The following is a 14,590-nucleotide window of genomic DNA, read 5'->3' as shown; positions in this document are numbered from 1 at the left end:
CAATGAGGATTGTTGTTGAGAGTGATTATGAGGTTCTCATTGACATGGTGAATGGGAATTGAAGTGTTAGACGTTCATAATAATGCTTGCTAGGGAGTTTAACTCTTTTTACTGTTATTTTGAGAATAGTGCTTTTGTTCATGTTTATAGGGAAGCTCCGCGAGTGGGTTTTTCGCTGCCAGTCCCAAATCTGGATAAAAGAGGAGGGTTACGGTAGGCCAATGACAGCCAATATAAAACTTTGTCACATTGCTTGACATGAGCCACAATGATTAAGTAGTAATAGGATGGTTGACCTCCTAAAAAGTCCTCATGTTGATTCATATAGTCGACCCCACTTATGGAATTAAGGTATTAAGCTGAAGAAGAAGAGAAGATAGGGAAGCTCATTGTGTAACTCACGCTATGACTCATCTTAGCCTGCTTGTGTACTTTACTAGAGTGTGGGTAGGATGTCCCAGCATGGTAGAAGATTTGATTGCCCCTAACTAAAAAAAAAAAGGTTCTTAATTATTGTTAAGAAGTACGAAGTACTATATATACAACGCATTTTTCTGTGTGGCCGATTTTGAATGCAACCACTTCTTCTATTCTTATTCTGTTGTACATCATTTCCATGGCCAAAACACCAAAGTTTCACCTTTAACCCGGCTTTGACAATCACCAACGTTAAGTCTCTTGTGCCAATCACGTTGGACGCCAATCATGGGATTTATCACTCTGCCTTATTCAAGGTGCTTGTTAGGGTTCACGATCTCCATAATCATATTATTCCTCCGATCATATGGAGAAGAAGGAGAACCTACGTATCTATTAATACACTTGTTAATTTGAAAATACACTTGTTAATTTGAAGGTGATTAAATTTGTTGTATACAAATTCATAAAATATGATGCATGATAAAATTATATATATTAATCCGAGATTCCAACCATCAGCTTAAGACATTGTTAATAAGATAAATAGTTCTCATATTCACATATCTAGACAACATGTTATGGATATTTATTTTCTAGCAATTTATCTTTGGAATGTCAAAATCAATATAGTATGAATTTGTAATGTCTTATATCGGTTGTTGGCTATGTGATAGGAATGGGGTACAATAATAATGATGCAATATAAATGTCAATTTGGATACTTGGGTCAGATAATTTTAAACCGAGTCAAGCTAAATTAATTGTGTCCATATGGGTGAAAAAGTTAAATTATGATTTTTTAATTTTTTTAAATCAAGTCAGATGGGAACGTCAGCTTAGTTTTTGACACCTTTAGATGCAGCCAATTGAAAACGAATTAGTGGACAATTCATTTATTGACTTGGATGCTCTTGAGCTATATAACAAGGTAACATCATATTCGGAAGTTGTAAGTGAAATAAAGCTCGACTTTAGAAGAAAAAAAAAAAAAAAAAAATGTTTGCTCAAATATTTCGTCCTGTTGCTAACTTTCATCCATGCCATTGGGGTGATCACTTTCTTAATATCACTAATCCTCACCATGACGAGGTAAATTTTAAAATGACAAACAATTAAAATTAAAGTCTTGAGTACCACTTCCCAAAAATTATGAATTAAATCAACAAGCTTGAGAAATTTTATATGTATAATATTTGTTGTATGTACTAATATTTTTGGCTTTGAGTTGTTTTTTTTTTCCTTTTTCTTTTTTTGACATGAACTTTGAAGTGTTTAAATGTATGATGAAGGTAGTCAAAGTTAAAAAGGAGCAAGAAGTGAGTCAACTTAAAGATGAAGTGAAGAAGGAGCTGCTGGAAACTAAGAGCAACCCTCTTGAGCTGCTGAATTTCATCGACGTAGTCGAACGTCTTGGATTGGCATATCACTTTGAACATGATATTGAAGATGCTTTGAAGCAAATTTACGAGAGCTATGAAGAGCAATGTGCCAAGGATGATCTCTACCATGTTTCGACTCGATTTCGTATCCTCAGGCAACATGGTTTCTTTGTGCCTTATGGTAAGCATTTTACTAGGTGCCTTGACGATGCTTTCACATAATAATTATGCCTTAATCGTTACAAAGAATTATTGTAATTGTACAAGAGTAATAATAATGTAAATTGCATGGGATGTAGAACACGATCTATTAGTTTGAAATTCAGTTTTATATCTATATAGTTAGTAATTGTTATATATAAATATGTTATGATATGTGGCACAGATGTGTTTAACAAGTTCAATGATGAAAATGGAAGCTTCAAAGAGTCAATAACAAATGACGTTCCTGGATTGTTAAGCTTGTATGAGGCTTCCCATGTTCGAGTTCATGATGACAAAATCCTCGACGAAGCCCTTGCATTTACGAAAAATCATCTCAATGCCATGGTTAACAAATTAAGCTCACCTCTTGCTGATCAAGTTTCCCATGCCCTTCACCAACCTCTCCACAAGGGGATGCCGCGAGTAGAGACTAGGCATTACATCTCCGTATATGAAATGGATCCTTCACATAACAAAACTCTCCTTAAGTTTGCAAAACTTGATTTCAATCTTCTTCAAGCCTTACACCAGAAGGAGCTCAAAGATTTTAAAAGGTAATCAATTTTTATTACAAAAGTAATTAGCTATCGACCTCTGTTTCTTTTTATTTGCGGTTAAGGAATATTCAATTTTTGAGTTATAAATCGTTCATCTGTTGCAATTTAAATTATGAAAAGTAACAGAAGTAATATTTTAATGTGCAACCATGGGTACAATCGAGTGTAAGCTAACTAAATCTCATGGTCATGTATAACTTACGCAGTTGGTGGAAAGGATTGCATTTGAATGCATCATTCAGCAGAGACAGGTTGACAGAGGTGTATTTTTGGATTTTAGGAGTCTACTATGAACCCCAATTTTCAATTGCTCGAAAAGTTGGTCGAAAAATTATCAAGTCAACTTCATTATTAGACGATACATATGATGCATATGGAACACCCGAAGAACTCGAGCTTCTCACTGAAGCATTTCAAAGGTTTAAAATTTCAAACTTCATAGCGTTGTCTCAATCTGTCTCACCAATCACCATGATATTAATTAATGAGTTTCAAACACCAACAACTTACTATAACAACTTTATATGTCCTACTTTATTTTCGACGTCGGGACATATAATTAATTTTATTTTAAATTATGTCTTTGAATAGTAGGCTGCTAATTATGATTAGGGATTTAAATTAGTTGGAATTTATATTAAGAGGTTTAAGTAAATTATAATCCAGACCATGGAGCAAAAGTTGTATAAAAGAACTCCCGGAGCACGTAAAGTGGTCGTATGATGCCATGATTGAAGCTTGTGAAGAAGCTGAGGAAGATCTTGCCAAAGAAGGAAGACCATCTTTCGTCAATTATACAAGAGATCAGGTCCGCCATGCATACATTCTTCGAAGATATACAATCTCCGTTAGATATTAGTTGCAACTTTAGTATATTTTATGTCTCACAAATAATTCCCAAAGTTGCAAATAATATGCAATTGAGGTAGTAATTAAATCTTCTTAATTTGACATTTTTGTTTCTCTTGATAGTTTGCATAACGCTTTTACTGACCTCTTAAATTATCAATTTCGGTAACATTTGGTTTTATTGAGTTTATCTCTATGTATATTTCTTTAACAATATTTATTACTAGTATAATTTTTTAAGTATTTAGAATATACATATTCATAATATTATTTGAAAAGTGTAAAATGGCAAATAATATAGGTGAAAGCTTTATGCAAAGCCTATATTCAAGAGGTAAAATGGTGCCAACAAAAATATGTTCCTACATATGAAGAGTATATGAAGAAGACTGCCCTTGTGACTTCTCCTTACCCTCATGGAATAGTTGCTTGTTTCCTTGGCATGGGAGAGATTGCATCAAAGGATGTATTTGATTGGGCATGTCAAAATCCTATGCCTAAACTTATAGTAGCTGCATCTACAATTATACGACTCATGAATGACATAGGTGGTCACAAGGTACATACCATCTATCGAAAAATAATTTGATTTAAACTATAGTACATTTTTAGACTATGAAGTACTATATAAACATAGTGATTTGCAAAGTTAACAATTTTGTCCATTTTTGGATTGGGGCTTTGGGGCAGTTTGAGCAAAAGAGGAATCATGTCGCGTCAGCTGTGCAATGCTTGATGGAGAAGCATGGATTGTCCGAGGAGGAAGCAAATAAGAAGCTAAAAGAAGAAGTCGAGGATGCTTGGAAAGATATTAATCAAGCGATGCTTCAACCTTATGTGATTCCAAAGCCTCTACTTACTCGAGTTCTCAATTTAGCTCGTTCTGCTGATGTTTTATACAAGGGTGATGCTGATGGCTACACACATGTTAACCAAACTCTTAAGGACAAAGTTGCATCGGTCCTTGTTCATCCAATTCCCATGTAATCTTTCTTTGTGCTATATATTCTTTTCTAAGTGTGTAAGTTGTGTGTGTCCTCTTTCTATTTTTACAATGTACTTTTTGAGTTTCAAGTGTTGGTGTACTTTTGAGTTTCATGTTGGTGTCTTCATGTTATATTGGAAAAGTGCCTTAGAAATAATGTTATATGTGGGAATGTTCTTGTAAGAATTTTTTCTTTTATATATCTTTTTACTGGGCTTTAATTAGTACATATATAATATTAAATATATAAATATTATTTGTAATTACTAGCAAAAGCATGTCATGGAACTATGGAAGGTTCTAGCATCATAAACCAACTGTACTAGATTGAAAAGTCATCTTATTCGATGTGTGAACTCGATTTATGAAATTGTGATTCTTGGAATTTCTCAAATATCTAGCATTACACTGTAAATTGATTGAAATTGTCTTGCCTGACTGGGTGACTTATTTATTTTTATTTTTTTGAAACAAATCAATTCATTAATAAAAAGTCATTCGGCATCTACATTAACAAATACATAAAATTGAATCAAATTAGGGTTTCCTTCTTCAAAGCTACGATCGTTGAAAAAATCTTGCAATGTGGTACATCTCTCGCATACATCGCTTAAATATACAGCCTTTTCGGAGAGATGGTCTAACGATTTGTTGTAGCCGTAAGGATGATTTTCATCTGATTCGCTTGAACACATTTGAAAACTTGACAACCGTTGCGATACCGAACAAATTTTTACCAAAGAACTGACAATAGGGCAAAAGATGATTACCTTTTTGATAAACCCTAAAACACAAACAAACCCTAAACATAAACAAACAACTAAACCAACAAAAAACTAACGACTCCACCATAGGGAGACGGACGTATCTACACTTGTGTAGATTTATTGAAACCGAAATTGCAAAACTAAACAAAATTTAGGGAAAAGGGTCAGAATTAGTGTAATTTCCGAAGAAATTAGACTATTTCCGGCCTAAACGGCTAAGGTTTTGGAGAAGTCCTAGAAGAGAGGAGGAGAGAAGAGGAGAGAAAATGTGATTGATTGGAGGAAAGTGTGATTGATCGGAGGAAAAGGGGGTATATGGACTTTCTACTTTCTAGTCCATCAAAAGCTAAAGAATTTACCCATGGATTCGATGGTGCTAGCACTGTCAAAACAGTTTAACAGTTCGGTTTTGGTTTGGGTTTGAAATAGGTTGATTTGAAATTGATTCAATTTGCCAACTAGTCAGTTTTAGTTCGACTAAAATTATTACCAATTCAATTCGATTTCAATTTCTTTTTATTGGTTTTAATTCAGTTCGACTTGTAAACGGTCTGAGTTATATATTAATTTAAGTGACTGGATAACAAAGTAAATTTTGTAGGGTTATGATATAATAAGCATTTATATATGAAAAGAATTAGTTGTCATTTGGTTCCCATGGGAATTAGAACTTCCGTTCCATAAATTGCAAATTTATAAATTTTTGGAAATTTCCTAAAATTATTGTTTGGTTAACAATGACTAAATGAACTTTCTATTGAATTTCCTACTAACTTAAGAGGGATTATTAGGTAAGTAAATTCCAATATTTTTTTATATGCCATCCAAACAAGTCTTTAATGGAACAAATTTGTTTGGAACTAAATAATATACTAAAAATGCTAACAATTTTAGTGATTGAATAACAATTTAAAATGTGCTTAAGCTTGTTCGATTCCTCGTAGATTCATGGATCTTCTTTTTTTTTTTTTTTTTTTTTTTTTTTTTTTTTTTTTTTACGGAATATTTTTTTTAACATGATTATTATTCTAAAAATAAATTTAATTATTTAAAATACTTGTCATCAAAGTTAAAATTTTTTTGACGGATTTGAGAAAAACAATAATTTTTTTTATAAATAATAAATAAATACAGGTACATTTTAAAAAGCAACCTATAATATCTATTTAATGTCCAGAAGGTCAATATTGCTTTATGTATTGTAATTTTCAACAATATTGTTTTTTTTTTTAAACAAATCAATAATTCGTTAATCAAAAGCCATACGTCATCTACAAATGAACTCTAAATCAATAAATACATAAAATTGAATCAAATAAGAATTTTTTTTATCAAAGCTACGATCGTTGAATTAATCTTGTAATGTAGTACATCTCTTGCACACATCGCTAGAATATATATACAGCCTTTTCGAAAGACGGTCTAACGATTTATTATAACAGTAAGGGTGATTTTCATCTGATTCACTTGAACGCCTTTGAAGAGTTTGCAACCGTTGCGATCCCAGACAACTCTTTACCAAGAAACTAATAATAGGGCAAAAGATGATTACCTTTTTAATAAACCCTAGCGCGCGAGTGCACACACACTAAAAAAAAAAGGACTCTATCATAGGGAGACACTTCACTATAGGGACACGGACGAACATCTACACTACTCGTAGTGTAAATTTATTGAAATCTTATTTGCAAAACTAAAAAAAAAATAAGGGAAAAAAGGTCGAAAATAGTCTAATTTCCGAAGAAATTAGACTCTAGAAGAGAGGAGGAGCGTTTTCAGCAATATTGTTCTTTTGCCCTTTTTTTTTATATATATATGTAAAACATTAAATAATACTTTATTTAATTTCGGGGGTTGTAAGGTACACTCTTGGGTATATTTAGACTCCTCCTAACAAAACTGTAGCAATTACTTCAATAAACTTTGGCAGGTTCATGAACCATTATTCTCATGATCACATATCTAGCTAGATGTCATTGTAATGACTTTATGGATATTTCCTAGCAATATATATTCTCCACCTATTTCTCTTTGGAATATCAAAATCAAAAATAAATTTGTAGGTTGTCCTACGTGACAAAGGAATGGGTACAATAATAATGATGCAACTAACCAATTGATAACAGATCTTTTATGTTTTTAAAAATATCTGTTATCATTTATTGATAACACAGATTAATTATAATGGAGAAGTCACTTATTGATTCTAATGCTCTTGAGCTATATAATAAGTTAAATTTTCAATTATTTTTCTCCAAGAAGTAACATTATATTCAGAAATTGTTAGTTAAAAGTTAAAACTCAACTTTGAAAAGAAAAAAAATGTTTGCTCAAATATCTCGTCCGGTAGCTAACTTTCATCCATGTCATTGGGGTGATCACTTTCTTAATATCACAAATCCTCACCATGACGAGGTAATTTTTAAGAACGATAAACAATCAAAAGTCTTGAGTACCACCTCTTAAAATGTACTAAAATTTTATATGCATATTTTTGTTGTTATGTACTAAAATTATTTGGTACCCTTTTTGCATGGATGATGAAGGTAGTCAAAGTTCAAAAGGAACAAGAAGTGAAACAACATATAGAGGAAGTGAAGAAGGAGCTGCAGCAGACTAAGAACAACCCAATTGAGTTGCTGAATTTCATCGACGCTATTGAACGGCTTGGATTGGCATATCACTTTGAACATGAGATTGAGGATGTTTTGAAACAAATTTACGAGAGCTATGAAGAGCAATGTGCCAAAGATGATCTCTACCATGTTTCGACTCGATTTCGTATCCTTAGGCAACATGGTTTCTTTGTTCCTTGTGGTAAGCATTTCACTAGGTGCCTTGATGTTTACACGATATTATGCCTAGAAAATTACATTTAAATTTATTATTATTGTTAACAAACAATTTTAAAAGTAATATGGATGTTTATGGTTTAGAAAGTCATCATGTTTATGTTATAGAAATTGATGTTTAAGTTTTAGAAAGTGATTTTTGAGTAAATATTATTATTTTGAAAGTTAATTATATGTTATAAAGTAGTGATCGAGTGAGTAACTATTATAATTATGTCACGATGATACAGATGTGTTTAACAAGTTCAAAGATGAAAAAGGAAGCTTCAAGGAGTCGACACAAAGGACGTTTTAAGATTATTAAGCTTGTATGAGGCTTCCCATGTCCGAGTTCATGATGACAAGATACTCGACGAAGCCCTTGCATTTTCGACAACTCGTCTCAATGCCATGGTTAACCAATTAAGCTCACCTCTTGCTGATCAAGTTGCCCATGCCCTTCATCAACCTCTCCACAAGGGGATGCCGCGAGTAGAGACTAGGCATTACATCTCCGTGTATGAAATGGATCCTTCACATAACACAACTCTCCTCAAGTTTGCAAAACTTGATTTTAATTTGCTTCAAGCCTTACACCAAAAGGAACTCAAAGAACTAAAAAGGTATATTCACCTTTTTAGTTAAATTAAAAAAGTATTATATTGTTAGTTCGTGAATAAAAAGCTACCATACAAATATGTATGTGATGGAGTGAATATCTATTAACATACATGTAAGCTATGTAAACTTTTGATATTTGAATAACACAGGTGGTGGAAAGGACTACATTTGAATGTATCATTCAGTAGAGACAGGTTGACAGAGGCGTATTTTTGGATTTTAGGAGCCTACTATGAACCCCGATTTTCATTTGCTAGAAAAGTGTATAGAAAAATTTTCAAATCAACATCGTTATTAGACGATACGTATGATGCATATGGAACTATTGAAGAGCTTGAACTTCTCACTGAAGCATTTCAAAGGTTTGAAAATTTAAACCTCACATATAGTGCTGCTCAATTTGCATGTCTTACCATGATATTAAGTCATTGTAAGTATGTTTCAATGATTACCAACTTACCAACTTTGATCTTCTTCTCAAAGAAGGTGAACTTAATTTTACTATTTAAGATTCATTTGCAATAATTATTAAGAGAAAAATGTATATTAAAATTCAGACCATGGAGCAAAAGTTGCATGGAAGAACTCCCGGAGCACGTAAAGTGGTCGTATTATGCCATGGTCGAAGCTTGTGAAGAAGCTAAGGAAGATCTTGCCAAAGAAGGAAGATCATCTTTTGTCAATTATACAAGAGATCAGGTCCACTATGCATTCTTCAAAGATCAAATTATTTTCTAATTTTATTTTTATCTCACCTTATCTTTGTACCAAAATAAATTCATAGCAAACCTAATCTCTTATTATTTGCGATTTTTTAACACCATATAAATTTTAAATTTTGTGGTGAAAAATATTATGAAACTTGCATATTTGAAAATTACACATTGATTAATGCAAAACTTATTAGACATCATTTGATATGGGTTTGTTTTATTATAAATTTATGTACATAGTATATCAAAGTTTAGTCAAATCAGACATTATTTTTCATTTTTTTGTTTTGTTTTTTTTTTTATTTTTAAATTTGAATAAGTCAAAACAACGATACATATTACAGATGAGGGAAGGGTGATTTTAGCTATGATGATCTACGAGTATATAAGCCAAGATCTCATTATTAGATTTTTTTTTTTCCCTTTTCTCTAATCCAGGTGAGAACTTTATCCAAAGCCTATATTCAAGAGGTAAGATGGTGCCATGAAAAGTATGTTCCTATATATGATGAGTATATGAAGAAGGTTGCCCTGGTGACCTCTCCATACCCTCATGGAATAGTTGCTTCATTCCTTGGCATGGGAGAGATTGCATCGAAGGAAGTATTTGAATGGGCTTGTCAAAATCCTATGCCTGATATCATAAAAGCGGCATCTACAATAATAAGACTCATGAATGACATAGGTGGCCACAAGGTACGTACATACCATCTAATAACAATTACTACCTCAACAACATCTTTTTATTTGCTACAAATGAAATGTCTCACATTAAATACCCATGTACGTGTTGCAAATAAAAAGGAACTGAGGTAGAATTTGATTTAAACTACATACTCCATATTAATACAATTTTAAACATACTATGAGGTAAACTATAGTGATTTGCAACCGTAACAATATAGTAATTGTGTGTTCGTTTATTGAATTGGGGTTTCGGAGCAGTTTGAGCAACAGAGGAAGCATCTCGCGTCAGCTGTGCAATGCTTGATGGAGAAGCATGGGTTGTCAGAGGAGGAAGCAAATGAGAAGCTAAAAGAAGAAGTTGAGGATGCTTGGAAAGTTATTAATCAAGCAATGCTCCAACCTTATGTGATTCCAAAGCCAATACTTACTCGGATTCTCAACTTAGCTCGTTCTGCTAATGTAATGTACATGGGTTATGATGATGGTTACACACATGTTAACCAAACTCTTAAGGACAAAGTTGCATCTTTTCTTGCTCATCCAATTCCCATGTAAACTTTCTTTGCGGAAGATGTCCTCTAAATTCTTTTGTAAGCATGTATGTGGTGTGTATCCTTTTTCCTTTTTTACGATGTACTTTTGAGGTTTCAAGTGTTGTTGTCTTGAGGCATAGGAAAAATGCCATAGAAATAATGTTATATGTGAGATTGTGCCTAAGTTTATTTTATTTCTTCATAAATAAAACGTTGTTCTTACAACAATTCTTTCTTACACCTTAGTTTTGCATTCGCTCTTTTTGAAGGAAACTATTTCCGTGGCTTTTCCATTGCATGATGCTATCAATATATACAATATACTAGCCTTATCTCAAGGCACTAATCTAGCTACAATATAGGAAACAACTATATACTAAGCACAATAATAGGAACTAGAATATATACAAAGTCAATGATATATTATACTAATATATCTTAACATACCCCCTTAGTCAAAGCGGGAGGAGGACGGACGCTTAGACTATCTCGAAAATCTTCAAATAATACCCGTGGTAGTCCTTTCGTGAAGATGTCTGCAATTTGGTGCCTAGAAGGAACATGGTGGACTCGGACCTCGCCTCGAGCCACTTTCTCACGAATGAAAAGAATGTCCATCTCAATATGCTTGGTACGCTGATGATGTACCGGATTACCCGAAAGGTAAATATTCCTCACATTATCACAATATACCAAGGTTGCCTTCTTAATCGGACAATGTAACTCCAAAAGTAAGTTTCTAAGCCAACACGACTCGGAAACTACATTAACAACGCCCCTGTACTCTGCCTCAGCACTAGACTTAGATAGAGTAGCCTGTCGTTTCGAGGACCAAGAAATCAAATTATCACCCAAATACACACAATATCCGGATGTGGAGCGTCTCTTATCTGGACACCCGGCCCAATCTGCATCTAAATATGAGACAAGAGATGAAATAGATGATGGATACAGATGCAAACCATGATCAATAGTGCCCTGTACGTAACGAATAACCCGTTTGAGAGCAGCAATATGCTTCTCTTTCGGATCATGCATATGTAAGCAAATCTGTTGGACCGCATATGATATATCCGGTCTAGTAAAAGTGAGGTATTGTAAGGCCCCTGCAAGACTACGATACAATGTAGGGTCGGCACAAGGAGAACCTGTAGAACCGTCCTTCGGTTTCACCTCAACAGGTGTAGCCGAAGGTTTACACGAAGCCATCCCTGCTCGGTCAATAATTTCCTCCGCATATTTGCGTAGTGACAAAAATAATCCACCCTTATGTCTTGTCACTGCTATGCCAAGAAAATAATTAAGATGACCCAAGTCCGTCATAGCAAATTCCGAGCTAAGAAGGGACATAATAGAATGCCGCAGAGTATCAGATGAAGCAGTAAGAATAATATCATCAACATATAATAGTAAATAAGCCACATTCTTCCCCTGACGATAAATAAATAGAGAATTGTCACTCTTACTATTAGTGAAACCAATAGAAGCAACAAAATCTGCAAACCTCTTATACCATGCCCGGGGTGCCTGCTTAAGACCATATAAAGACTTTCGTAACAAACATACATAATCAGGGTGAGTATGATCACGGAAACCAAGAGGTTGATGCATATACACTGTCTCATTAAGCTCACCATGTAGAAAGGCGTTCTTGACATCAAGTTGATGTATTGGCCAAGACTTGGATAAGGCAAGGCTAAGAACAGTCCGAATAGTGGCCGGTTTGACAACCGGACTAAAAGTCTCCCCACAATCAATGTCAACCTATTGTGTTTTGCCATCACCTACAAGACGGGCTTTATGCCTCTCAAAAGAACCATCAGATTTCACCTTATGAGTAAAAATCCACATAGAACGAATAACATTAAAATCAGGCGAACGGGGCACCAACTCCCATGTCTTATTTTTAATAAGAACATTATATTCATCATCCATGACCAATTTCTAATTTGGGTCATTAAGAGTAGAAATGGGGTTACGGGGCAAAGGGGATTTCGTAACATTAGTCGTCATAGCACTGAAATTTTTCTATTTCGGGTTGGGCCTGACTATACCATTTTGACTACGAGTGACAATAGTAGAAGAGGGGGGCTGTGGATTTGATTTAGGTGGGAGAGGAGCCGTGGAAGCATTTGGGTCAACTGGTTGGGTAGGACCCAACTGGGCCGTGGCTGATTGAACAGGCCCACAGTCCAGCGGGGCCCTATTCTGCCCACCAGTGACTTGCGTGCTAGGAGGGTATGGGGGAGGACTTGGGAGCCGAACTGGGCTTGGAGGAGAGGAAGAGGAGGGAGGCCTAGTTCGTGTAGATGGAGTAGGGGAGTGGGCCGTAGAGGGCAGCCCAGAAGAATGCAAATGATGAGCAACATATGGGGTGAGTCCATCATCCAAGAAGTCATAATCATGGGAAGAGGGAGTATACAAATTTGCAAAAGGAAAAACATTCTCATCAAACATAACATGCCGGCAAATAATTATCTTATTAGAAGATAAATCAAAGCATTTGTAACCCCTATGATTCGGTGGATATCCCAAAAAACACACGGTGTTGACCTAGGTTGAAGTTTGTTAATGGTGGTAGATGGAATCAAGGGATAACACAAACACCCAAAAACACGTAAGTGAGAGTAAGAAGGGTCCTTTTGGTATAGAACTTGGATAGGAGACTTATATTCTAGCAATTTACTTGGTAGAATATTATGAAGATATGTTACCATTTACAAAGCATGATGCCAAAATGACGAGGGTAAAGAAGCATGAGCAAGGAGAGTACGAATGATATTATTCAATGATCTAATTTTTCTCTCGGCCTTACCATTTTGTGAAGAGGTATGGGGACATGAAATACGGAAAGTCATGCCATTAGACTTACATAAAGCCCAAAAAGGACCATTATCATATTCCCGCCCATTATCACATTGAAAGGTTTTAATAGGGCGTTCGAATTGGGTACGAATAAATGCTTGGAAAGCTAAAATCTTATCAAAAACATCCGACTTTTTAGCTAAGGGAAAGGTCCACAAAAATTTCGAATAATCATCCAATACAAGCATATAATAACGATGACCCAAAGAACTTAAAACATGAGATGTCCATAAATCATTGTGAATAATATCAAAAGGCATAGAAGTACTAGAATTTGATGAAATAAATGGCCTTTTAATGTGTTTCCCAAGTACACAATAATGACAAATACTAGCACTAGAATCACGAGTACATTCAATGCTTTTATTACTACGAAGAGCCTTTAAAATAGAAGAACCCGGGTGTCCCAATCGATCATGCCAAAGTGAGGAAGCTAAAGCTGTAAAGGTTGATGGAGTTGAATTTGTGAAAGTGGTAGTGAGAGGATAAAGATCTCCTTGGCTATCACATCTCATTATTGGCATACCCGTCCGATAATCCTTCACAGAAAAACCATAAGGGTCAAACACAACGGTCACATAGTTATCAGTGGTAAACTTCCTAACAGAAATCAAATTTTTAATTATTTTGGGAGCATGAAGGACATTAGTAAGGGACAAAGGCGGGTTTGGGGAAGGCAATGTAGCATGACCACAACCATGAATTGGAATTGTATGACCACTACCAACAACAATACCATTATGATGATTGCTCAAATTAAAATAAGACGAGAGATTACCATTGGAGGATGTCATGTGGGAGGTTGCACCGGTGTCCATGTACCACGAGGGATCGGGTTGGCTCAACGTCATGGTGTGCATCGCGGATTCAATATCCGTCGAGACATATGGCATGGACTGCTGTTGCGGAGAAGCCATGTAGGCCTGCTGTGGGCGTGGGCCCAAAACCCCCTGCTGCTGTCTCATTGGGCCCTGCTGACGAGCCTAGCCTTGGGTAGGAAATGGGCTTTAATATATCTTAACACTTTTATATATCTTTATTGGGCTTTAATATATAATAAAATTAAGTATATACTAATATTATGTTAAAGAATCATATCAACCAAAAGTTTTAACTGATGGTTGAAGCCTTAAATTAGTTTATATACTCTATCTTGCCCCCTTGTGAAATGTGGATGCA

General features: G+C 34.8%; 1 protein-coding gene and 1 pseudogene across 2 annotated transcripts; both read left to right on the top strand.

Annotated features, from left to right (window-relative positions):
• The first annotated feature begins 1,379 nt into the window (after window positions 1-1,379).
• LOC145576815 ((-)-drimenol synthase-like) lies at window positions 1,380-4,488 on the top strand. Its single transcript, XM_081634521.1, has 7 exons — window positions 1,380-1,509; window positions 1,710-1,980; window positions 2,185-2,557; window positions 2,767-2,979; window positions 3,227-3,368; window positions 3,711-3,968; window positions 4,100-4,488. The coding sequence occupies exons 1-7, from the start codon at window positions 1,417-1,419 to the stop codon at window positions 4,394-4,396; spliced, it is 1,647 nt and encodes a 548-aa protein (XP_081490647.1). The 5' UTR covers window positions 1,380-1,416; the 3' UTR covers window positions 4,397-4,488.
• A 2,936-nt stretch (window positions 4,489-7,424) lies between these two features.
• On the top strand, window positions 7,425-10,731 carry LOC145576814 ((-)-drimenol synthase-like; annotated as a pseudogene). The gene is made up of 7 exons (XR_014098561.1): window positions 7,425-7,576; window positions 7,708-7,978; window positions 8,244-8,615; window positions 8,763-8,975; window positions 9,171-9,312; window positions 9,765-10,022; window positions 10,272-10,731. The product of XR_014098561.1 is annotated as a (-)-drimenol synthase-like (transcript).
• The last annotated feature ends 3,859 nt before the right edge of the window (window positions 10,732-14,590 follow it).

Source organism: Chenopodium album, chromosome 13 (genome assembly GCF_948465745.1).
Source record: "Chenopodium album chromosome 13, dcCheAlbu1.1, whole genome shotgun sequence".
In the NCBI taxonomy this organism is placed as follows: Eukaryota; Viridiplantae; Streptophyta; class Magnoliopsida; order Caryophyllales; family Amaranthaceae; genus Chenopodium; species Chenopodium album.
The sequence above is the reverse complement of the archived record's forward strand: the minus strand, read 5'-3'. Positions and strand labels throughout refer to the sequence as shown.